The 24,685-nt window shown below is 35.2% G+C and overlaps 2 protein-coding genes across 3 annotated transcripts in view; one reads left to right on the top strand and one right to left on the bottom strand.

Moving 5' to 3' along the window:
* The window catches only part of LOC129264712 (mitochondrial import inner membrane translocase subunit TIM50-like), a 19,238-nt gene extending 5,739 nt beyond the window's left edge, over positions 1-13,499 (bottom strand). Inside the window, exons 1-7 of the mRNA XM_054902635.2 lie at positions 12,783-13,499; positions 10,188-10,219; positions 9,630-9,710; positions 9,059-9,178; positions 7,467-7,574; positions 5,574-5,672; positions 4,821-4,977 (exon numbers count right to left, since the gene is read on the bottom strand). Coding sequence (XP_054758610.2) covers positions 4,821-4,977; positions 5,574-5,672; positions 7,467-7,574; positions 9,059-9,178; positions 9,630-9,710; positions 10,188-10,219; positions 12,783-13,164 — 979 coding nt within the window. The 5' untranslated portion in view covers positions 13,165-13,499. The remainder of the gene's footprint in view (positions 1-4,820; positions 4,978-5,573; positions 5,673-7,466; positions 7,575-9,058; positions 9,179-9,629; positions 9,711-10,187; positions 10,220-12,782) is intronic.
* LOC129264715 (molecular chaperone MKKS-like) lies at positions 12,928-24,685 on the top strand. 2 transcript variants are annotated; one of them, XM_064102289.1, is made up of 8 exons: positions 12,928-13,283; positions 14,664-14,925; positions 16,005-16,288; positions 17,617-18,443; positions 19,092-19,300; positions 19,745-19,923; positions 20,856-20,966; positions 21,316-24,685. In XM_064102289.1, the coding sequence occupies exons 4-8, from the start codon at positions 17,617-17,619 to the stop codon at positions 21,892-21,894; spliced, it is 1,905 nt and encodes a 634-aa protein (XP_063958359.1). In that variant the 5' UTR covers positions 12,928-13,283; positions 14,664-14,925; positions 16,005-16,288; the 3' UTR covers positions 21,895-24,685. The 2 variants fall into 2 exon arrangements, with proteins under 2 accessions (XP_063958359.1, XP_063958360.1); XM_064102290.1 differs by having other exon boundaries at positions 13,190-13,389.

Genomic DNA, 24,685 nt, shown 5'->3' with positions numbered 1-24,685 from the left:
TAATAACGTCAGCAAAATTGAATACCATTGATGTTTAGGAATCACTGTAAGAGAGTGATATAGATCAATATTTTTCATACTTTATAATCATGGTCATCTTTTAAAGAAATAGCCTAACATAGTATATCAAACTGATTGAAATTATGACTGAAGATTTGTTTCTCTGACATAGGTGATCATTCTACAAGGCACATTTTTAGTTTATGGGGGATGTGACTATCACAGCATTCATTCTCATCTCTCCTTTAAAGAACTAGGAGTTTCTATATCAACTTTATGGGATGGGATGTGACTATCACAGCATTCATTCTCATCTCTCCTTTCAAGAACTAGGAGTTTCTACATCAACTTTATGGGATGGGATGTGACTATCACAGCATTCATTCTCATCTCTCCTTTCAAGAACTAGGAGTTTCTACATCAACTTTATGGGATGGGATGTGACTATCACAGCATTCATTCTCATCTCTCCTTTCAAGAACTAGGAGTTTCTATATCAACTTTATGGGATGGGATGTGACTATCACAGCATTCATTCTCATCTCTCCTTTAAAGAACTAGGAGTTTCTATATCAACTTTATGGGATGGGATGTGACTATCACAGCATTCATTCTCTTCTCTCCTTTAAAGAACTAGGAGTTTCTATATCAACTTTATGGGATGGGATGTGACTATCACAGCATTCATTCTCATCTCTCCTTTAAAGAACTAGGAGTTTCTATATCAACTTTATGGGATGGGATGTGACTATCACAGCATTCATTCTCATCTCTCCTTTCAAGAACTAGGAGTTTCTATATCAACTTTATGGGATGGGATGTGACTATCACAGCATTCATTCTCATCTCTCCTTTAAAGAACTAGGAGTTTCTACATCAACTTTATGGGATGGGATGTGACTATCACAGCATTCATTCTCATCTCTCCTTTCAAGAACTAGGAGTTTCTATATCAACTTTATGGGATGGGATGTGACTATCACAGCATTCATTCTCATCTCTCCTTTAAAGAACTAGGAGTTTCTATATCAACTTTATGGGATGGGATGTGACTATCACAGCATTCATTCTCATCTCTCCTTTAAAGAACTAGGAGTTTCTACATCAACTTTATGGGATGGGATGTGACTATCACAGCATTCATTCTCATCTCTCCTTTCAAGAACTAGGAGTTTCTATATCAACTTTATGGGATGGGATGTGACTATCACAGCATTCATTCTCATCTCTCCTTTAAAGAACTAGGAGTTTCTATATCAACTTTATGGGATGGGATGTGACTATCACAGCATTCATTCTCTTCTCTCCTTTAAAGAACTAGGAGTTTCTATATCAACTTTATGGGATGGGATGTGACTATCACAGCATTCATTCTCATCTCTCCTTTAAAGAACTAGGAGTTTCTATATCAACTTTATGGGATGGGATGTGACTATCACAGCATTCATTCTCATCTCTCCTTTAAAGAACTAGGAGTTTCTATATCAACTTTATGGGATGGGATGTGACTATCACAGCATTCATTCTCATCTCTCCTTTAAAGAACTAGGAGTTTCTATATCAACTTTATGGGATGGGATGTGACTATCACAGCATCTATCACAGCATTCATTCTCATCTCTCCTTTCAAGAACTAGGAGTTTCTATATCAACTTTATGGGATGGGATGTGACTATCACAGCATTCATTCTCATCTCTCCTTTCAAGAACTAGGAGTTTCTATATCAACTTTATGGGATGGGATGTGACTATCACAGCATTCATTCTCATCTCTCCTTTAAAGAACTAGGAGTTTCTATATCAACTTTATGGGATGGGATGTGACTATCACAGCATTCATTCTCATCTCTCCTTTCAAGAACTAGGAGTTTCTATATCAACTTTATGGGATGGGATGTGACTATCACAGCATTCATTCTCATCTCTCCTTTAAAGAACTAGGAGTTTCTACATCAACTTTATGGGATGGGATGTGACTATCACAGCATTCATTCTCATCTCTCCTTTCAAGAACTAGGAGTTTCTATATCAACTATATGGGATGGGATGTGACTATCACAGCATTCATTCTCATCTCTCCTTTAAAGAACTAGGAGTTTCTATATCAACTTTATGGGATGGGATGTGACTATCACAGCATTCATTCTCATCTCTCCTTTAAAGAACTAGGAGTTTCTATATCAACTTTATGGGATGGGATGTGACTATCACAGCATTCATTCTCATCTCTCCTTTCAAGAACTAGGAGTTTCTATATCAACTTTATGGGATGGGATGTGACTATCACAGCATTCATTCTCATCTCTCCTTTCAAGAACTAGGAGTTTCTATATCAACTTTATGGGATGGGATGTGACTATCACAGCATTCATTCTCATCTCTCCTTTAAAGAACTAGGAGTTTCTATATCAACTTTATGGGATGGGATGTGACTATCACAGCATTCATTCTCATCTCTCCTTTAAAGAACTAGGAGTTTCTATATCAACTTTATGGGATGGGATGTGACTATCACAGCATTCATTCTCATCTCTCCTTTAAAGAGCTAGGAGTTTCTACATCAACTTTATGGGATGGGATGTGACTATCACAGCATTCATTCTCATCTCTCCTTTAAAGAACTAGGAGTTTCTATATCAACTTTATGGGATGGGATGTGACTATCACAGCATTCATTCTCATCTCTCCTTTAAAGAACTACGAGTTTCTATATCAACTTTATGGGATGGGATGTGACTATCACAGCATTCATTCTCATCTCTCCTTTAAAGAACTAGGAGTTTCTACATCAACTTTATGGGATGGGATGTGACTATCACAGCATTCATTCTCATCTCTCCTTTCAACAACTAGGAGTTTCTATATCAACTTTATGGGATGGGATGTGACTATCACAGCATTCATTCTCATCTCTCCTTTAAAGAACTAGGAGTTTCTATATCAACTTTATGGGATGGGATGTGACTATCACAGCATTAATTCTCATCTCTCCTTTAAAGAACTAGGAGTTTCTATATCAACTTTATGGGATGGGATGTGACTATCACAGCATTCATTCTCATCTCTCCTTTAAAGAACTAGGAGTTTCTATATCAACTTTATGGGATGGGATGTGACTATCACAGCATTCATTCTCATCTCTCCTTTAAAGAACTAGGAGTTTCTATATCAACTTTATGGGATGGGATGTGACTATCACAGCATTCATTCTCATCTCTCCTTTCAAGAACTAGGAGTTTCTACATCAACTTTATGGGATGGGATGTGACTATCACAGCATTCATTCTCATCTCTCCTTTAAAGAACTAGGAGTTTCTATATCAACTTTATGGGATGGGATGTGACTATCACAGCATTCATTCTCATCTCTCCTTTAAAGAACTAGGAGTTTCTATATCAACTTTATGGGATGGGATGTGACTATCACAGCATTCATTCTCATCTCTCCTTTCAAGAACTAGGAGTTTCTACATCAACTATAGAGATTCAGTTTAATTGCAAACTGATCTCACACAATTCTATGTCAAAATTGACAAAAGGTTGACCAATGCGGTGAGGTTACCAAATCCTCTATTAAAGCATCCAGCCAGGGGTAATTCATGTATTTGCGAGCAATTCGCTTTCTCTGGACTGAAGGCATTATAATCTCCATATTTAGGACCAGTGAAATTGAACTGAACGAATTGGGATATCTCGGCTATTCGATTTCGCTGCGGCGCGTATGCAGCTGCATGCAAGCTACCCCTGCCGGGCTGTGGGCCTGCAAGCCATGTAGTCCACTAAAGCCATGGCCATGGAGAAGGTGGAGGGCGAACTCTTCATCAGATTGCCCAAGCCTGCTTCTGGGCCGGGATTTAAGAAAGCTGTCCCTTTGTCGGACCCACTCTTTGTAAGCATTGTGAAGATATATCCTTGCACTGGGTTTTGTCCTTTTTTCGGCCTCTAACGAATCCATTATTGCCACATTCTGCTGTCTTTGGTTGAATTTACCTCACTCGGTCTGTCAACACTCACATAATTGCAGCATACATGCACATGAAATATCCTCACGGTGCCCCGCGGCAGGCTAAACAGCTAGCTAGCTAGGCTAGGTGTTCGGTGCAATCGATCAGCTTCGTCAAGCTCGCATCCAGTGAGAGCGCAAGCTGCGAATTTTCTGAACGTGTAGCCTCAAACTTTGGTCACTTTCAGATGTTTTCGGAAACATTCCGAGATTGCTTGACTAGTCCGACGAACACCCATGACATACAAGGTTTGTGTACAATTGAATGGGGCTTACGGAATCGCGCATTCTACAGTATCTCGCGATTGCTTTCCCCTTTAATTCCTAAAGGCCATGCAGACAAAAAAAATATCCATCACCCCTTGCAGAGACTAGCCTTCAATCTAGCTCAATACCTTCCTTGAAAATTGGAATAGGCAGAGTTGCCTGGCTGACAAATCCCACACATAGCATATCTTTAAAGAACCCTACTTTTTTTTCTTGATTTAATTCATGTTTGCATGTGGAAAGCACATAATGAAACAAATACAGATGATATTCTAACCTAAAATGCCATGGAATATCAAGTAAATATTAAGGAACAGATGTGACAAAAGTGAAAAGAGACAATATTTCTTAAGGTACTAAAAACAAACTATACTTTAAATATTTAGTTTTGACTAATGCTATTTCAATTTTGTATGACATTTTTTTATGTAATAGAGACATTAGCAACAGATGCTTTTGTAATCAAGTTTGCTACTTTATTTTTTCTTGAAATCTCATCTAGGCAATCTAAAAGGAGCATTAAAAGACCTGACTAGTAGTGAAAACTTACTTCTAAGGAAAGCAGCTAATTCAAAGAGAGTCCTGTCATCATCATTGCCTTCCCATTTCTTGAGACCAAGAGCATTCTTGGGTTGTAGCTGATATGACCTAGCATTGCAATCAACGATGATTACCTTGGAAAGATCACGATTCAAACTTGACAAATCCTGTAACAAGAAGGGTTTAAAAATATGACTCCTGATAAATGAAATTTGTACAAAAATCTATTAGAAAATAACATTTTGTTGTTTTTCAGTTTCAATTTTGTGATTTTTCTTGCTACCTGCTCTCCTATATGTTGTAAAATTCTAAACATTCAATATCTAAAACTTTACCCAAGGCTGATCTTTACACAGAATTGTGTACAATTAATGTGTCTGAATTTTTTTTATGCACAATTAATTCATTGGATAATCTTTCTGAGAATATAAATGAAAATATAAAATGAACAACATATAACATAAAGATGAATAAGATAATAAGATAATAATGTGATGCATAAAGTAACTGTTAGGCATTCATAACTTCTTTTTTTAAAGTTGATCTAATTGATTCCTTATGTTTCTCTAATTTTTCTGCAAGAAAACAGAATTCAAATTGTGGGTAGATTTCCTTTTCTAGTTTAAAATAAATACTAACCCAGTTGTATAATGATCCTACAGTTATAACATACCTATGATGCTATCTTTTTTAAATATCTGCTAAAAATTTAAGTAATGAAGGAGTCAGAGTATCATTAAGAAAAATAAATAAAATGCCAAACCTTGACATGATGACCGTTGACATACTTGGTTGCATCTCTGAATAGTCTATACATGATACAACCCTTAGGATCTAAGGAATCCAGGATGGGAAATGCAGTCTGAAACATGAAACAATAGCACATGAAAATAATCTGATGTAAACAAATCTGATTCGTATTTAACAACAAAAAATTATCCAATTAGGATTTTTATGGTTGCCTGACATTTGTTTTCTTTTCACACACATTATTTTCAGTCCGGTACCAGCTTGTGTACTATAAAATCAAGTACGCTGTAAGGAGTTAGCCCTTCCATTATTCAAGGCAAGCTCATGTGGGGCTATTGGTACTTTTGGTCGGTCTAGCTTACTTTTGTCAAAACCAGTGTAAACTGAGAGTGGGTTAAGCATAGCCTTGAGGACTCCGTGATGATATTTATAAACATACTTTTACATCACGAAGCCTTGAAACACTCCCCATACATGCCTAAGCAGGACATATAAACACGGATGGATTTCCCTAGGAAATCCATCTTTAAAGCTAGAAATCACATAAATTTGTTGGCTTAGGCATGTATGGGGAGGGTTTTGAGGCTTCATGATGTAAAAGTATATGTAAAAATATTTTTTAATATCATCGCAGAGTCCTCAAGGCTAGGTTAAGCATTGTCATATAACCCAACAAAAAGTACCTGATTATTATAAAGCAACAATTCCAATATAAGAAAATTATTGCTTTAATCAGACCTCTTGCACTGTCTAATACTATTTGGTATGCAAAGTAATACAATATGGGATACACATTAAAGATGCACTTGTAATTAAATTCCCCAAAAGACTTTTGATTTCAATGAATCGTTTCTAATATGAAGTAGATTCAAATTCTGAGATAAATCTTACATCATATTCTTAAATGTACTATTGATATTGACTTGAATCAAAAGGCACTTCAAGCTTTGGTAAATCAAAAGATTATCAATTTTCTAAGCTTTAACCATTATCAGATAAAATGAAAGATTTGGAATGTATGTTGTGTGAGATGTCATCTAAAATGTAATAAAAACGGGTAAAGTTTAAAATCAAGATATCTCAATTTAATTGGGTCAACCAATATTTACTTTTTTATATGAACCAACTTTCAAGCATGGAATTGGACAAATATTTCAGGATATATTTCAATATTGCTTTCTGTTAAAAAATTAATAATTTCATAGAAAAGTTTTTACTAAAATTTTTTATTAAAAAAGGGTGCTCTATCGGATTTCATGTACAATCTTCCCTTACTAAACCTTAATAAGTTCAGTGCGTGAAAATGCCCTTTCACTTCTCAACAGATGAACGAACAATAAAGTTTTCCATGACATTTGCTCCAGCGACAATTGCTCTGATGGAAAATCTACACGTTACGCCAAACATAAAATCTAACCTCTAAACCTAAATAAACCCTAATTCATATCTTTAAACTATTCTAAATAAAACTCTATTACAATCCAAACTCTTACCTTATGCCCTCTGAGACATTAACACCAGATTAAATGTCGCAGGAGCAAATGTTGCGTCACCCGATAAAGAGTCATGCTTTACAAGCATTTGTACAATTTATGCATTACATTATGAATGACTATAATTAGACATGCCAAAATGAAAGCAAAATTATTTTCCCGACAGCTTAAGAAAGCTCGACTTTATTTCCAAATATCGATTTGGGAAACTAGGTTTAGAATAAAACAAAAAAATATATGTTCCCTGAAACTGCACAGAATAATAATCAACATCAAGATGTTCAAACTTTAGCGAATGCTATTCAAAATTAATGAGACACACATTTCACTTGCAACCAACCAAGTGTTTATAAGGTTCTGTATATAACTTAAAAAACAAATTTATGAAACAGTCCCCTGGAGGCAGTACTTACAAATCCTTGTTCTGAGGTGTAGATGACAATTTCAAATAATGGTGGGCCGGCTTGCTGTAGGAAGTATTCTACTCCAGGTCTCTTCTTAAATCTCCAACCATTTGCATACTGAATTATGAAATAAAGAAAAATAAAGACACTTACTTTATGCATGAGTGAGTAAAAACAATTTGAAGAAAGGATACCAAAAAGTAACTTGGTGGGTGGTATCTGGCTTTCAAAAAGAAAATTACATTTTTTAAATGTTCAATATCTGCTCTTTAATTTGATACCTCAATCACAGAAATTGGTCAAGTAATAACAAAGTTCTGTTTATTTGAAATAAGGGTTGAATTTCAATAATTTCATAAATGAAGAGATTTTACAGGCTAGCATTCAGACTCACTCGACACTGTTTTGTTGACGATCAGCCATGCATTAAGTCTTTTGTTCACCATGCGATAGCTTCGGTGGGAAAGTGGTGAAAACACGTTTATTTAATAGCATTATTGCAATACAAGCATTGTTTCGAAGGAACAGAAGTTTGTTTCTTGACCATTTTCTGTGATTGAGGAATCAAAATAAAGAGCAGATATTGAAGCATGTGGTTCTCTTTATGAAATTCAGATATCCCCTGCCAAATGACTTTTTGGTATCCGTTCTTGAAATTGTTTTTATTCACTCATGCTTGAATGATAAATATTCTATGTTGTACCAGAAGAAAAAAGAGACTAAGCTTTACAATGATAGGTCATTTGTCTATTGTATTTATGACTAAGTTCTGATAAATCATCGCTAAATCTTGGTTTCGTTTTTTGTGGGACGCACTGTATATTATGTATATGAAGTATAGCATCTCTTAAGGCTGGCTCCCCCTTCTTTAAATATCATACCAAAAATTACAATTTTTTATAGTGACTGTACTTTGGCCTCTGTTTATATTGTTATATAGAGCACTATCCAGCTGCTTTCCTATCTTGAATGCAAGTGAGGGCATACTAGAAAGACAATCGTGAAAGACTGAAAACTATGAACAATTTTTTTTAATTGCTTTGGACAATCATTATGAAAAACAACCCCAAAATCAATGTCTTACCCATTTTTCAAAGAAAAAATTTGCCTTAGCAACAGGTTTAGACAAATATTTAAACACAAAATGTTTATAGGCAAAAAAATCAATGTTTATTTCCAGGGGCTATTTTTGACGACCTACTGCTTGAGCCTGCAACATCAGATAAGCTTTAAGACTATGTGAATGAGGATTTTGTGGGGCTCTTTGTCAGTTTCTAGGGCTCTTATGAGCATTTTGGGGGCAAAATCACCCCAAGCCTCTGTATAATTTTTCCCCCCTGCAATAAAGCACTTCATAGCAAAGATGGACCATTCACATTAACAGATGAGGCAAGCTTCTATACTTTCTGTGAATTTCTCAGATGAATTCAACATTGTAAATAACATAATTACAAATTCAAGTATAAGTTCAGAAAGTACTGGTCATTAAAGTGATAACAAAAGTTATGAGATCATGTACAGGAACCAAGTAAATGTATGTATTTTGAGATAGCCTGATGGGATTTTCTACACATAGATTAATATGAGTATGTAAAACTGACCGTCCATTCTGGATGAACTAGGACATCTTTCATCTCTAGAACGAGAGTGTATGGTGGCTGGTAATATGGTTCTACAAGAGGATCTGGAAGGAGTTTCTCTGCTGATGGTTCTGCAATCATCTGGACAAAGAGAGAAATGAAAGAGGGGCATGAGTAAATGTTTCCTAATTGCTTACCAAATATTAAATTGTAAATGACATATAGCATTCAGGTAGAATTCATCAAGAAGAAAATCAACACTTACTTTTTTTTCCAAATGAGGAGTACATCTGTACATGAAATATAATATCAATAAACCAAAGCAAATTTCAAAATAGCAATCTTTCCAGAAGAAGGCTAAGACAATATAGCCAAATTATTATTTTTTATGACTAGCTGTATAGATTTAAACCATGTAATTATGTACAGAAGTTGTGAATGACACAAAAATTACAAGTCATTTGTATGACACTTTCATAATTTATTTGAAAGTGCTGTTTGAAAAAAGGGGCATTATCTTAATCTGCCAGAATTCGTAGACACTGGACATTTCTTCTATAATTCCTAGCACACAATTTCAAACAATACTTACTGTTTTGTAGGTGTTCATTTCTTTAAATGCCCTCTTCAAATAGGCCAAGACGATGAAATCATTCTCAAACTCACCAACAATCTGCATAAAACAAATTAAATGAAAATAAAGTAAAAGAAATGCTTTCCAGGAATAGGCAGTGTTAACATCTCTGGTGATGATGCGAAATAAAACTAAATCAGTTTTATTCCTGCTCATAATGAAAAAAATATTGGGATTCTCAGGGTGTGTGTGTGTTTCCTTCCGTTTTAGCATCTATGGGCAATTTGAATTGTAATATACATTTTATCCACATCATATTTACAACATACAGTTGAGTTAATGTTTTTTTCTCTAGTCTATTTTGATAGCTTGTTTGATAGTAAGATGTTGATATTTCAATGTCAAAATCACAGTTGTACCAAAAGTGGTCAAGATTTGTTAGGAATTATAACAACTTTTGTAAGAGAAAGATAGCTCATTGGCATTTCTTTTAGAAAAAAAAGGAAATACCGTAATAAGTACATATCCACAAATCGATTCATATGAATGAAAGAAAAAATATATTTGGAACCTTACCACTTTTCCATGGTCATCTAGCTGAGGTTGGCCTGCCAAACAATAAATAAGAGGAATAGTATAAGTAGATAATCAATATTAACAAATATCTTTGACTGTACTGTGATTATTATTGGGTGGTTCTATAGAAATTTATTTTACCATGTACATGCCCTGAAAAATATAATCTGTTTCTGTTCTCATTCATATCCTATTTATATCAAATGGGTAAACATGAATAACTAAACCCAGTCCAGCAGCATCTTTCCTTTTCATCTGATGAGGCAATAATCCCTTCAGTGAATTAAGCAACAAACTAAAAAAGGATATATAATGCCTCATCTACCAAACAGTCACATTAAATGTTGACAATATAGTAAAATGTTGCAAGGTTTGACTTAAAAAAAAAAGAGTTAACCTGCTAAGCCCCTTAACTTACCAGAATGAAATGTAAAGAGTGACTTGAAATTAACATTTGTATCTTAATTGAATATATATTGGGCAGCGACAAATAAAAAAAGGGGTAAGGTAAATATTTTGCATAGGTCATGTTTCTATATAGCATCAAAGTGCATTGAGCAAATGTGTCAATATAATAAAGTTTTATCATTAATATGTCATTGCTTTTCAATTCTGAAAAAGGCAAAACAGCATAAGAACTGAACTATCATCCTTAATATCCATATTCTTTTTTCTTTGGGGGGGGGGGGTGTGGTGATTGTGCATGAAGTCTCAACTAAACAAAACAAAAACAGTTCAAAAATTGGCTTGAATATGAAATTTCTGTTACATTTAGAAAATAAATACCCATGGACCTTTCGCCTACTGTACAAAACTGTTAGAAAAGAATTATAACAATAAAGACGAAGGTGTTATTGTTTATAAAAGTGGAATCGTTTGAGAGACCATTCACATCATTCATTCAATATGTTCGATACAATTTAGAACATGACTGCACAAGAAATATTTAGAGACCATTTTTTTTTTGGGGGGGGGGGGTTCATATTTGCTTCAAAGCGAATACCCTGGCAGCAAACAACAATATGACAAGAAGTGAACCTATCATCCACACATAAAATAAATGAGCAACTGAGAAGCTCCGAGTCTTCTGACCTCAGTGAAACAAAATTGCCTTGTTTAGTGGTTGTTGTTGTTTCTTCAAGTTGAATTCTTTTGCAAAGGAAGTCTCCAATCAATATGTAAGATTGTCACCCATATTGACTTTGGCCAATGTCTAGGTGGTACTGAACTTCTTATTATTTTTAAAAATTGAATAACACCATCACCTTCAATATCTAATTGATAAAAAATGTGTGTTATAATAATTAATATGGTCACCCATATCAGATAGCATCTAGCTTACTTTACTTTACTCAAAGGGAAGTTCACCCTGAAAAAAAGAACTTTGTTATAAAAACAGCAGAAAAAAAAAATGAATATTGGTCTGAGATATCCATTTAAAATGACAACTCATTGATGATATGTAGGAAAGCTGCTTGCATATGACGTCACAAAAGACACAAATCAAATAGGCCTAGATCTAAGTTGTTTATTCTTTGTTGGTTTTTCCTCAAACCTTCACCAATATTATCCTGATTTGTTTTTTATCAAAATTCGCTATTTTCCAGCATATTTTTCGGAAAGGAGGTAAGCTGATTCATTGTATTTAATATAAATTTATCTTTAATCATTTCTTCCTTTTTTCCCCCATCAAAAAGCAAAATTTAGGAGTAATACAGGAGGGTGCAAAATCGCACCCTTTTCTCCATTAAAGCTGTAATTAAGGCATCAGTGGAGCTCCACCATTACTACGGCCAAATGGCCGTCATCCGTCAAAAAAATCAGAAAATGTTGAAAAACTCCTCCGAAACAGCGGATCTAGTATGGCAGTGAGTCCAAACATCGCGGACGGTCATTACCTAAAAAACTAGCCAATATCCTTAAAATCTGACATCATCAACGTGAAAAGCGACCTAAAATTACCCTTCGGTGTAAGTTTCTTTAGGATGAGTTCAGTATTCATGAAAATATTGGCAAAAGATCGGCAAATTTGTCACCGTTAGCGCCCGTTTTGAAGAAATCTGATATTCTCAACAAGCATCACGATATCACCATTTTGCAAGCAGAAATCATCAAAAGTGTGAGTTAAATGTGGTACTAACCGATTCTATGGCATTTTGCCATCAATCTGATATAAATATGTCACTTTTTGAGCTTGAGTTTTTTTTTTAATTTCCACAAAAACTTTGGTCCGCGAAATAAGGTCACACTTTTTCTGAACGGTTTTCCAGCACAGCGCACATTCGCCGATCGGAATATAAATTTGAGATCGCGATACCGGCGAAACCCCTTGACCTACTTTACATTTTCGTCCATGATTTTATAGTTTACGATCTTGCTGTCAATGTGGTAACTATTTCTTGAATTGGTTTTGTATAAATTATGAATATTTTGTGGAAAAATTTTTGTGCCTGATGAATATTTTTGAAAAAGGGCGCGAAGTTTGGACACCCCATCAACATATGTTATAACTAACTGGTTAGGAATAGTACTAAGACTAGAGTAGACTCAAAAGACAAGTAAAGATTAAAAAGAACAAGGTGAAGGTCGGGATACCTAATTCATAAACAGTCAATAATGATGCTCCAACAAGCATTCCCCCCGTGATGCGCATTGCCCACTTCTGGATGCGTGCCGTTCTCTTTTTTCGCTCCTCCTTCTTCTTCCGGTCATCCTCTGTTTCTCGTTTCGCCTTCTCCTCGGCCTCGCGGAGCATTGCCACCAATGGCATCGCACTTTCCGTCGGCTGATTAGGCTGTTTTTCCTCATTTCTGAGCAATGTAGTCACTGATAATGGGCGAACTAATAGCCTGGCATGATTATTTGAAGACGGTAAAGTTCTACAGTTAGTGCTATGATCCGCAGTCCTTGTTCTTGCTGCATTCGTACCCAAAAATCGTAACCATTGCCTCACGCACGTTCCACTGAGCGCTGCCATTTTGTCAACTTCATATTAACTCAACATAAGAGGGCGACATGACAAAGCGATCTTGTGTAACCAAAATTTATGCGCGATGCGGCCGATGTCGACGCTGTCAGCTGATAACTTCTGAAAAGGCAAGTACAAGATCTAGATCTAAATAATTTATATTTCTACCAATCGAATAGGAACATAATATGGATTCTTAAATATATCACAATCATGTTATGATTTCAATCTACGGTAAGTAGTATTGGTCCCATCGGATCTTCCAAGTTGCCATACCAATTTCACATTTTGTTCGGTCCCACATATTGATATTCTTGTGACCAGTAAGTAAGGCGGAGAGAGAGAAGGGGGGGGGGGGGCTACCTCACTTATTAAATGGACGGATGATGTAACATTCATTTATTTGTTATTCCTAATTCTGCCAACAATATGGCTTTTAGGAGAGGCTTTTACTCTCAGCTGCCATATCCACAAGATCAAGTGCAACCACTGCAAGTCCATGATATTTTGTCGGTTTTCGACATGGTCGGTCATTGTCAAATAAATAGGCCTATATGTCACAATAATTGTCTTATTGAATAAATTCACCATTGGCATGGCATTGGCATTGCCTGAATTGTTATCAATTTACAACTGAAAAAAATGTATCATGTGCTGGATTCAAACCATGCCAATCATGCAATACAACAATAATGCAGCATAAAGCTTTTACCTGACACCCACTGCTAGTTTAACCACTCAAACATGAGCAATTGACAGCAGAAACTGTTCTAAAATATTTATTATAGAAATTTTCACCATATCACTCTAATGATATCGTAGGTAGGCTTTTTGCCAATTTGTGGATTGCTGGGTATAGTGTGCTTATTCAGCCCTTAATTTGATTCTGTAGAGTACTCCTTTCATGACTTAGTTAGTGGATGGGAATTGGATTCGGCTTATTTTGGTGGAGGACATGGGCACTCACACTAGTGCGAGGTTAGAATTTAGATAGCTAAAATAACCTCGCACACCCGACCATGTTTGGGTTGTCAGACCTGACAACTTTCCTTGATTGTGCTGAGAAGCACTGTTTCTTTGGTAACTGTCGGATGAAATACGACTTAGTAAATAAAGAGGCTTTAATATGAGGTAATAATAATTTGTGAACAAATTTTCGGCATTACTCCTATGTGTTTAAGATGCTCGATCTGTAATGAAAATGGGATAAAACGTCCCACAAGTCCTTTCATGAAACGCTCCCCAGAAATCAGATCCACCTGATATGAGTGCTGCTTTAAGTAGGAGGACTCAATCTCATTTTATCAGGACATGATTTGTCTTAGACTTGGTTAACGAATGATGAATTGAAGATATATTTTTTTTCTATTGCAGAGTCATTCAAGACTTGTTTCTTCTGACTTCTGGTAACTTGAACTTGATGTACTCCTGGTCTGAATAAGATGAAGAACTGAGGTTCCATCTAAAGTTATAAACTAATCTTGATTTATTTTACCCTTTTATTTCAGTTTGTTGCATTTGAGTTCTGAAAGAGAAAGAAAACGTTACCTGCATCATGAATCCACCAAAGAAGAACTTTTTTGTTCGTAACAGGGTACTCTTTGTAGGATTAATAAGTATTTCACTCATTCACGTTGGATGGTTCCACATTGCCAATGATCCTGTCTTCAATAAAGAAGCTGGACACTCAAAGAAGAAAATTTCAGATCGTCTTCCAGCTTATATCAAATCAAAGGCTTTGAAATCACCAGCTGAGAAGTCCAATTAGTCGTAAGTATAGTTCTGTAGTAAGAAAATGTGAAATTTATCCATTTTAAAGTAATGATATATAACAGCAATGCAATATTTTTGGAACCCATTTTCACCATTTAAGATGGATGTATTTCATAAGGAGAAGGGAAGTAGTAATTTTTATTTTAATTTTTTTTTCAATATTTGACAGTTCACTGATAATTTTTTTTCTCATTAATTTTGCTTGGAGGATGTATTTCTTCATTATTATTGTTAAATTAATTTAATATTAATGTAAAGCAATGATATGTAAAAGAATATAATGCATGCAGAGCCCATGTGTTCAGTATTGTATTTTTAGGTTTGACAGTCAGCAAAGGGGAGTGTCCTCCAATTATGAGCTAAATCACACAGTAGGCATCCTGCAATATGCATACCGGTACATACTTTATCGAGTGTCTTGATGATATCCTTTTTAAAAACAGTTGAAAATGTATTGTGACTTTTAATTTAAACTTAATGACAGGAATGTTCGGAAGCTTACTTTGATCCCAGTACCTTTGTCAATTTTGTCCGTGTGAATGTTGAAAAGATAAGCAGAAATTATTCCTTCTTGTAGGGATATATTATAAGACTACACAATCAAGATAAAATCAAGATTTTGCATGGATTAGGACCCAGGAATAATAAAGTACTATCTAACCTTGTTTATCTGAATGCTGCAGGAAACATTTTCCATCCTTGTAGTAAGATGTTGAGCTATAAGAGTAATATAGTAGGACATCAGTTGAATAGATAAAGGAGTTTATTGCTGTATATTATTTTTTTCGTGGGGTTCTGGATGATAACAAAATTACTGCCTATTTGAATTTGTGTCTACAAACTGAAATAATGAAATAATAGAAAATTACTAAGGTTTCTGGGTCTATTCAGGAGAAAGATGTGGCTAGTTATAGAGTTGTCCAAGTGAACAAGGTTGATAGTTAAGGATTTGAGTAGATGCTCTTCAAAGTGACTGCGGACTTTGGCTATAAATGTCTATTTTGGTCTTCTTTTTAAAACAAATTAAAAAAACTGACTGATGTTCATGTATACTTCTTGTCTTTTGTTTTTTGCAGATCACTGGAGTACCAATACCTGTGCAATCAGTGGAGAATTTAGGACATACCAAAAACTTTTGAAATTTAATATCTCCGAAGGACATATTATTACCATGGGTCTCAAAAAGATTATAATGGAACACAAGTTCATGAGTGTTGGAATTGCTTTGGTCACGACCCACCTTTTGATCTACAATGTTCAGAAGATAGCAAAAACTTCAGCTAGGATTGAGGATAGAAAAGAACACGATACTGTACTTGTTATTGGGAAAGATGAGAAGTAAATCATCTAGCTGATCAAGGTAAAATTTTATTGCAATCAATTTCTATGTTTTGTGGAAAGATATTTTTTGTCTCACCTGCATAGCAGAGTGAGACTATAGGCGCCGCTTTTCCGACGGCGACGGCGGCGGCGGCGACGGCGGCGTCAACATCAAATCTTAACCTGAGGTTAAGTTTTTGAAATGACAGCATAACTTAGAAAGTATATGGACCTAGTTCATGAAACTTGGCCATAAGGTTAATCAAGTATTACTGAACATCCTGCCTGAGTTTCATGTCACATGACCAAGGTCAAAGGTCATTTAGGGTCAATGAACTTAGACCATGTTGGGGGAATCAACATCAAAATCTTAACCTAAGGTTAAGTTTTTGAAATGTCATCATAACTTAGAAAATATATGGACCTAGTTCATGAAACTTATACATAAGGTTAATCAAGTATCACTGAACATCCTGCATGAGTTTCACATCACATGACCAAGGTCAAAGGTCATTTAGGGTCAATGAACTTTGGCCGAATTGGGGGTATCTGTTGAATTACCATCATAACTTTGAAAGTTTATGGATCTGATTCATGAAACTTGGACATAATAGTAATCAAGTATTACTGAACATCCTGTGCAAGTTTCAGGTCACATGATCAAGGTCAAAGGTCATTTAGGGTCAATGAACTTTGGCCAAATTGGGGTATTTGTTGAATTACAGCCATAAATTTGAAAGTGTGTTGGTCTAGTTCATAAAACTTGGACATAATAGTAATCAAGTATCACTGAACATCCTGTGCGAGTTTCAGGTCACATGATCAAGTTCAAAGGTCATGTAAGGTCAAAGAACTTTGGCCACGTTGGGGGTATTTGTTGAATTGCCATCATATCTCTATAAGTGTATTGGTCTAGTTCATAAAACGTGGAAATAAGAGTAACCAAGTATCACTGAACATCTTGTGCGAGTTATAGTAGTTTTCAAAATCAGCACTGCTGCTATATTGAATCGCGTGATGCAGGTGAGACGGCCAGAGGCATTCCACTTGTTTCTTTTTTGAGTTCTATAAAGATATTATGAAATTGTACTTACTATTGGGCAAATCAGCTATCAAAATGTAGAAATTATATCTGTTGCTGTTTATTTTGATATATCAGTCAGTGTTCACATTCTAATCCTAATTTCAGGTGATTTGATTTATTTGGAAAATAAGACTAACTGTCTCAGCTTCCTACATTGAATTTATTTTACATTCAAAGGATGACAATGATATCATGTTGAAGATGGCTGCCAACTAGTTAAATGAGTGCAGATCTTGTATCAGAGTTAGCCTTGAATTAAGAAGTGTTTTATTTTATTTTTCCAGATGTGTGCTGCATCTCCAGGAACAAGTATGGCCTATCAAACTCCAAAGGAACAATCTCGCATCAGCTCTTATGACCAGCAACATCCATCCAACATCCGTGCTCTCCAAGCCTTCAAATCCATCATCAAATCTTGCTACGGACCGCAAGGGCACTTGAAAATGATTCAGAACCAGTGTGGAGGTCATGTTACCCTGACTTCCTCCAGCCAGAGACTACTGTCAACCCTGTCCTTATCCAAACCACTGCTGAAGATGATATCTACAGCAGTGGAGGGACATCTGAAAGTGTATTCAGATGGAGGTCTTCATGCTGCTCTTCTGGCATGCTCACTCATCCAAGGTTGCTGGGAGACAGGACTACATCCTATGATGTGTGTAGCTGTCAATGAAATAATGCAAGACATATGCAAGAATACTATGATGTCCAGCGATAGCTGTAGGATTCCTGTCAATGTGGCTTCCATGGAGACGCTCTTGTCTCTTGTTCGCCCAGTGATTGCTTCAAAGCCAGGGTGCGGCCTGGTCAAGCGGGACCTTCGCCTGGTAGCAAGATTAATCGTACAATCCTTCATATCCTCCATTCCCAGTGTAGACCACGGTCAGCCACTGACCATTCCTGAGGTCCAACTCATCGGAGTAGAGGGAGAGATGCCTTCAGAGTCACACATTGTAGAAGGTATATTGATAGAAGCTCCAGATATTCCTGCTTTCTTTACTAAGGATTTACAAGTGCCTAGGATAGAGACTGGACCTGATGCTGGGTGTGTTAGAGTGGTGCTGTTCAACATATCTCTGTCAGGGGATAGTGAAGAATACACTGATGTTCGGTAAGACATTGTTAGAGCAGTTTAACTAAACACATACCCTGTAGAGTTGGTTTATTCTAGTGTGTGCTTTTTGTCTTTGTTTGTATATTTTGTATGTCAAGGATGAAAGGCGTATCACATGGAATGTTGCCCTTTGTTGATATCTTTTAGACAAAAGCTCTGATATGTCATGAAGTCATCAAATTTAAATTAATTAAGTTTACCAGATACTAAAAATGACAAAACATCCAGAGCTACTGAAAGATTTAGTTGTGAACTGTATCCATATTTCACTAATCTCTATATTAGATGTATGTAAAGGTTAAATGTTTGGAATACATAATGTGTTTTTTACTGGAATATTACAGGCAAATGCATTGAGTTTTTGAAGAATGAAAATTGTTAGAGATTAATTTTACTGCATTCATTACAAAAACATTAGGCTAAGTATAATTCTCAGGTTTCATGCAGCCAAGATCAAAAGCACAATAATTCTCTAGTACTCTAAATTGTTTCCTTTATGTGATATTCAAAAGTGCAAGTTATTACACCTATGTTTCACGCCTGCATTGTCTTACCTATGTATACACCTTCGGACCTGAAAAATGAACAATAGGACACAGCTTGTACAAGCAATATGTTTATAAATGTTTATATTTGTCATTTCAGTTTTGAGCTGGCCCCAGGAGTGACAGCTGAAGCTAGTAATCTTAAAGCCATGAGGGATCTGTTTGATCAGCTTGTGGACATGAGAGTTGGATTAATAGCATGTCAAAAGGTCATACACCCATCCATCAAAAGCTACCTCAGACAGAAGGGGATGTTAGCTATGGATCGTCTGTCCATCCGTCATATTGGAGCAGTACAGCAGGTCACTGGTAAATACTGACACTTCTTTGCCTGCAGCAATGCTGGGTTAATGATACTGATTAAATAGATTATTCAATCATTGAATTGGGAAATTAAATGATTGAGTATTCCTTGCATTAAATGTTGTCATAGTTTTAAACATACTAAATAAAATATAGAATTTTTTGGACAGATTTCACATTTTAAACCTTTGTATTTGGAACTGGGTGGTCTCTGCAAAATTCAAAATTGTCTTCATGTTCAGTTTCTTGAAGCAAAGAATATAGGTTCAATTTACTTTATGGATATGATTTATTATTTGTAAAGGGTCTTTGATATTGATTGAAGAAGTGTCAGATCAATTGTAGCCCAGAGGAGCTTAACAGCCACCATGAATTGACTTACCGATTAGTTTTACTTGTCTAAGCTAAAAGTTGACTGTACGCAATGTCTTCATCATTTCTCATTTTTAGGTGCAGAAGTTCTTGGTTCTTTCAGCTGCGCAGTCCCATCGTCCAGTTTAGGTAAGGTGTCGGATATCCAACATCTTGTCATGTTTGATAGGAGCTATCTTCATCTCCAGAACCATTCTTCATCACTTTGTACACTGGTATTATGCAATCACACCGAGCAGAGTCTGGAGGAAATGAAGGTAAATGTCAATTCGTGCTATATTCATGGGCTTGCAACCACTTGTTCTTCTCGTAGATAGTCTAAACCTCAGATTGTCTTACACCATTGTTTGGTCCAGACTTCACTTGGTTTACTCACTGGTGCTAACTGTTGTTTAGTCCAATGCCCAGATGGTCTAATACCCACTTCCTTTACTTACTCTTTTGCACTTTGTCAAATGAGAATTCAGTTCATTATTAATTCATCTAATCATATATACAGTTGTGCTCAAAAGTTAGTGAACCCCACCACACAATGCACTCCTTCATACTGAGTGCATGTTAAATGTTGACAACACTACAATGTTCGGCAGAGAAACAAAATTTATTGAATGGAATATTGTATCACCAGGCTTCACAATTAAATATCTAAAACATGGTAGAAATCAAACACTTTAAATATGTTGATTTTCTGGTGGGGTTCACTAACTTTGAGCACCACTTTACAAAGTGATGTTGGACCTAATGGATATTAGACAAAATGAGTAGAGCCTTTAGAATTGGAAATTAGACAAAATTATAAATTGGGATTTGTGGCAATTAGACCAAATGGTTAGTTGAGGAACTCGTTGTAGATGATAACTTGTGCCAGTTCATTGTAGTTTTGTGCTAGGTGATTATACATACATGATTAGAATGACACATTCTTGTATCAGTAGGTATATATACATTTACATCAAATGGATCTAAATATTGTCTTTATACATCCTGTCCAGCGAATCCTAAATCACTTTTGAATGCTCAGTGCGAAAAGATAGGACTGCAATTACATTGTTCAGCACTCATTCAGTGTGCCTATTCTTTATATCTTGAATAGTTCAATTCCATTTACAGTGTTGTAGAACTTTATCTTTGCTTACACATAATACTTAAACAGTCAAGTATATTGCTTTTTTTTCCCCTGTACAAGCAGCATGTTTGTAATGTAGCTCATCATACCCTGGCCTTGACCTTGAGTGATCCCACCACTGTCCCTGGAGCAGGCTGTCTCCATGTTATCCTGGCTCATCATATAAGAGAACAGGTCAGAATCCAATCCCTCTCACCCTTCACATGTGATTTCTCATGATTATTAATTAATTGTGGTAAAATTAAGATGACAGATGCCTGCAAAAATAATACATCTATGATGTTTCTTACTTGATGATGGTGCATTATGTAAATTACTTTTATATATGAATACTTTTTATGTTCACTACTTCGTCTTATTCAGAATAAGAATGTTACCATCTATAAGACATTCCACAATAGCTTTTGAACTATTTTAGAGGTTATTTACATTGCTTTTAACCAATTTTAAGTAGTTACTGAAAATTCTTATGATTATCTTTTTTATTGTTATGCATGTTCTGTATTACATATTCAATGTACAGGTAATGCACATGGATGAAAGCACATGGAGAGATGCAGGGTGCTCCAAAAGCCAGTTTCTGAAATTATCGGATACCTTTGCATCCAGCTTAGAGGAAGTCACCATGGCAACTTCTTGTACAGATACCAGCCATATTGTGACAGACTCCACATCTCATCACTGCTGGTCCATCCCACGGGAGTCCATGGAGGATCCTGATTGGCTGCAGAGGATGGGTGGGTGTGGCTGTGGCATGAAGCTAGCCAATCAGATGAGGCAAGGCTCTTGGGGCATTGTTGGAAATCTCAAGTATGGAGAGTACAGGATGGAAGAGCAAGCTACCAAAGATGCCAGCATGACTACAATTGACACTGCTTATGGAGAGAAAACTGAAACTAGGAATGATGATGATCCCACTAGCACAGATCGGACTGCATTGCATAATGGGATGTATGGTCAGAATCCTTCCATGGGTCTAGATAGAGACAGGACTGGCCTGATCTTGGACTCCTTTGCTGTGAGATTCAATTCATTTTGTGTGGCTGTGGACATTGCTAATGTCGTGTTGAGGATTGGACATACTGTAGAAGACATCAACTGATATCATTACTTTAAATGGACAATTTACAAATGGTTCACCTGTCAACATTTTTAAAGGTGAAGTTCAGCATTATATATTTTGCAAAATCCAGCATTCAATACCATTGTTGACTCATGTTGTTATCATGATATATCAATTCTGTTGTTCTTTTTCTCTTACAATTGAGCAGGGTTGGGCTCAATTACAAGGTAGTTGATCAATTATGTAATTAATTACATTTTTTCCAGTAATTGTTATTTAATTGAAGTTTTGAACGGGAAAGTAATTGTAATTGAAAAAAAAAAGTAATTTACTTCAATTACTTTTAATTACATTCAATTAGTTTACAATAAATTTACTTAATTTATGATTTAATTTCTTGGCCTTTTTCATGTCAACTGCTTCAGCATCAAAGAGAGTAACAGGGAGAATCCGTGCTCTTTAACCTAAACCTTCATCTTTTCAGTTTCTCCGTAAATAGGTGGTAATATGTTAAGAATAAAAATTGGTGTCTGTTATGACTTTTCTAGAAAGCAATTGAAGTTTTAATTGACAAAAGTAATTGGTAATTGTATTTGTAAATGAAAAGTAATTGTAATTGAACATTTCTTCAATTATGTACTTGTAATTGTAATTGAAGAAAGTAATTTAGCCCAACCCTGCAAATGAGTGATATCATTTTAAATTCTTGACATTCTCCATAATGTTTTCACCTCTAATTGTCAAGAAAATTCACCCAATATCCATTGACCAGAATCAGCTTTTCATTTTCTAGTTGCCTCAAGCTGATCAATGAATAGCTTAACAATAAATTATTTGCTAGTAGGTCAGTCTCCCATCAGTACATGGGACATGCAACCTTTTGGATCAAACATGACAAATTTTTGTATTTTCATTGTAGATTTAATATGTCTGTGCAACTGCTTCAAAACATGTTATTTGATTTTACTCTTCAAAATCTATTTACCTGTGTGTGTGTTGTACTCTAACATGAACAAGTTCTGAAGCTGTTGACAGAACCATTTCTGAATTATCAAATGAAATGTGCAATCTTTATCATGCTCAGTTGCCTCTATGTTTAAATGCAGTTACAGTAGTTTTTCTACAGTATTTTTTAGAATACTAAATGCAGTTAATTTTTTTTATTATTATTTACCCATAGCCATTTTAAAAAACAAATATTTCTTTCAATATGTCTTATGTTTCATGTATCAAACTCGCTGGCATATTTTCATTTATGATCTTTTAAATGTAACTAGAAAGAATCAATTGTCAACATGATAAATCAGATGTGGTTGCCAATTTGAATATGATAGAAACTGTCTCAAAGTGACTGTAAAAGGCTTTTTATATTGTATTTTTAACAATAGGTTTTTTTTTGTTCCAATAGTTATGTTTTCATGAGTTCTGATACAATTTAAGCCAGTCAGAAGTGAAATAATGATTGCTAGCAGAGAAATTATTATACTAAAATTTTACAAATGTGCATAAGCACCTGCCCTAACTATAGCTTTGAAAATGAGCAGAATACTCACAGATGTCAACACTAATTTCTATAATAACGCAACAAATTTTAATCTATTAGAATCATTTGCTACCTAATTATACTGAGGTCATTATTGTGCATTCTGTTTGAGCCAATTTTATGATTACCTCAACTAGAATTTATCTGTATGTAAGAGTTAATGCTCTCCTCACTTTTAATGATTTGTTTACAATTGTTTGTGTAAGTGTGTGTTCACTCCTCTTGCAAATAAACATTACAATTATATTTTGATGTTTGAAATGAAATTATCTCTTGCTAATTAATGAAAGTTCAGACTACCATTCCACAAGGATGAAAACTGGAGTCAATAAATGACAGTCTTTGCAGAATCAGAAGAAGGTGTTGATAATTTCAATTAGAGTTCAATTCAGTACAAGCGTCTTTATTTCTCATGTGTCAAATGTTAAAGGTAACAATATAACAAAAAATGATGCATAAGGTTTGAGACAAATTGGCAAGAAATCTTAGATACATATACAAAATCAATAGCTTGATTACACATGATGTAGAAAACATGTGAAACTAGGCACTAAAAAAGAAGCAGAGCTTGACAAAATTTAGTACCTCTGAGATTTGATACAATTTGTAAGTCATATAATCAAAATAAGACTATATATGTAAGATTATTGACCACTTTACATTGCCTTAGAAAAAGAAAGAACATCAATTTTAAAAGTTTATTAGAGATAACAACTTTGAGCCTCCAAATATAATGCCATTATTATTTTTTCTGACTCAAACTGATTTTTGCAAGATGTTGTCTATTTCATGTATTACTTTGATTCAAGAGGTTTTTTTCAAATATAAATACTATTGAATGTGGTAATAGAGTATAAACATAAATAATGCACTGATGTCCTTGAGTAGATTTGATGGCATGGTATGCATCGTAATCTGAAATCTAATAAGATCTCAAAAAAGAGTATGACACAAACAATTTGTGCATGACTGAATTGAAAGGTCAATTATGTATGTTGTAATTGAGCATGAGTATAAAGAAAATAATTTAATTATGCTTTTTAGACAGGCTCATACACTGTTGGTCATAAAGGTGGAATAAAATATTTTTGAATAAAAATCGACAGTTTTGTTGGTATTTGAAAGGCTACGCGTAGACAAAATGGTAATTGAGTGATTACATAATCATGATAACGTTTCCCCATTACACAGGTGACATTATAACATGAGAAATTTTGATTACGTAATAAATTATTTTGTTGTAGACTATAAAAGCCTATGCATATGATATTCTGTCCCTTTCCCTGA

The sequence above is a fragment of the Lytechinus pictus genome, chromosome 7, assembly GCF_037042905.1.
Source record: "Lytechinus pictus isolate F3 Inbred chromosome 7, Lp3.0, whole genome shotgun sequence".
NCBI classification, from domain to species: domain Eukaryota; kingdom Metazoa; phylum Echinodermata; class Echinoidea; order Temnopleuroida; family Toxopneustidae; genus Lytechinus; species Lytechinus pictus.
Note: the sequence above shows the minus strand (reverse complement) of the source record. Positions and strands in the feature narration are given on the sequence as shown.

Bases quoted from the DNA above. Each gene is read 5' to 3' on its own strand.
- LOC129264715 (XM_064102289.1), top strand. From the start codon at position 17,617: ATGTGTGCTGCATCTCCAGGAACAAGTATGGCCTATCAAACTCCAAAG. The intron at 18,444-19,091 runs GTAAGACATTGT...TTGTCATTTCAG, and splicing joins GAAGAATACACTGATGTTCG to TTTTGAGCTGGCCCCAGGAG. The intron at 19,924-20,855 runs GTAAATGTCAAT...CTGTACAAGCAG, and splicing joins AGAGTCTGGAGGAAATGAAG to CATGTTTGTAATGTAGCTCA.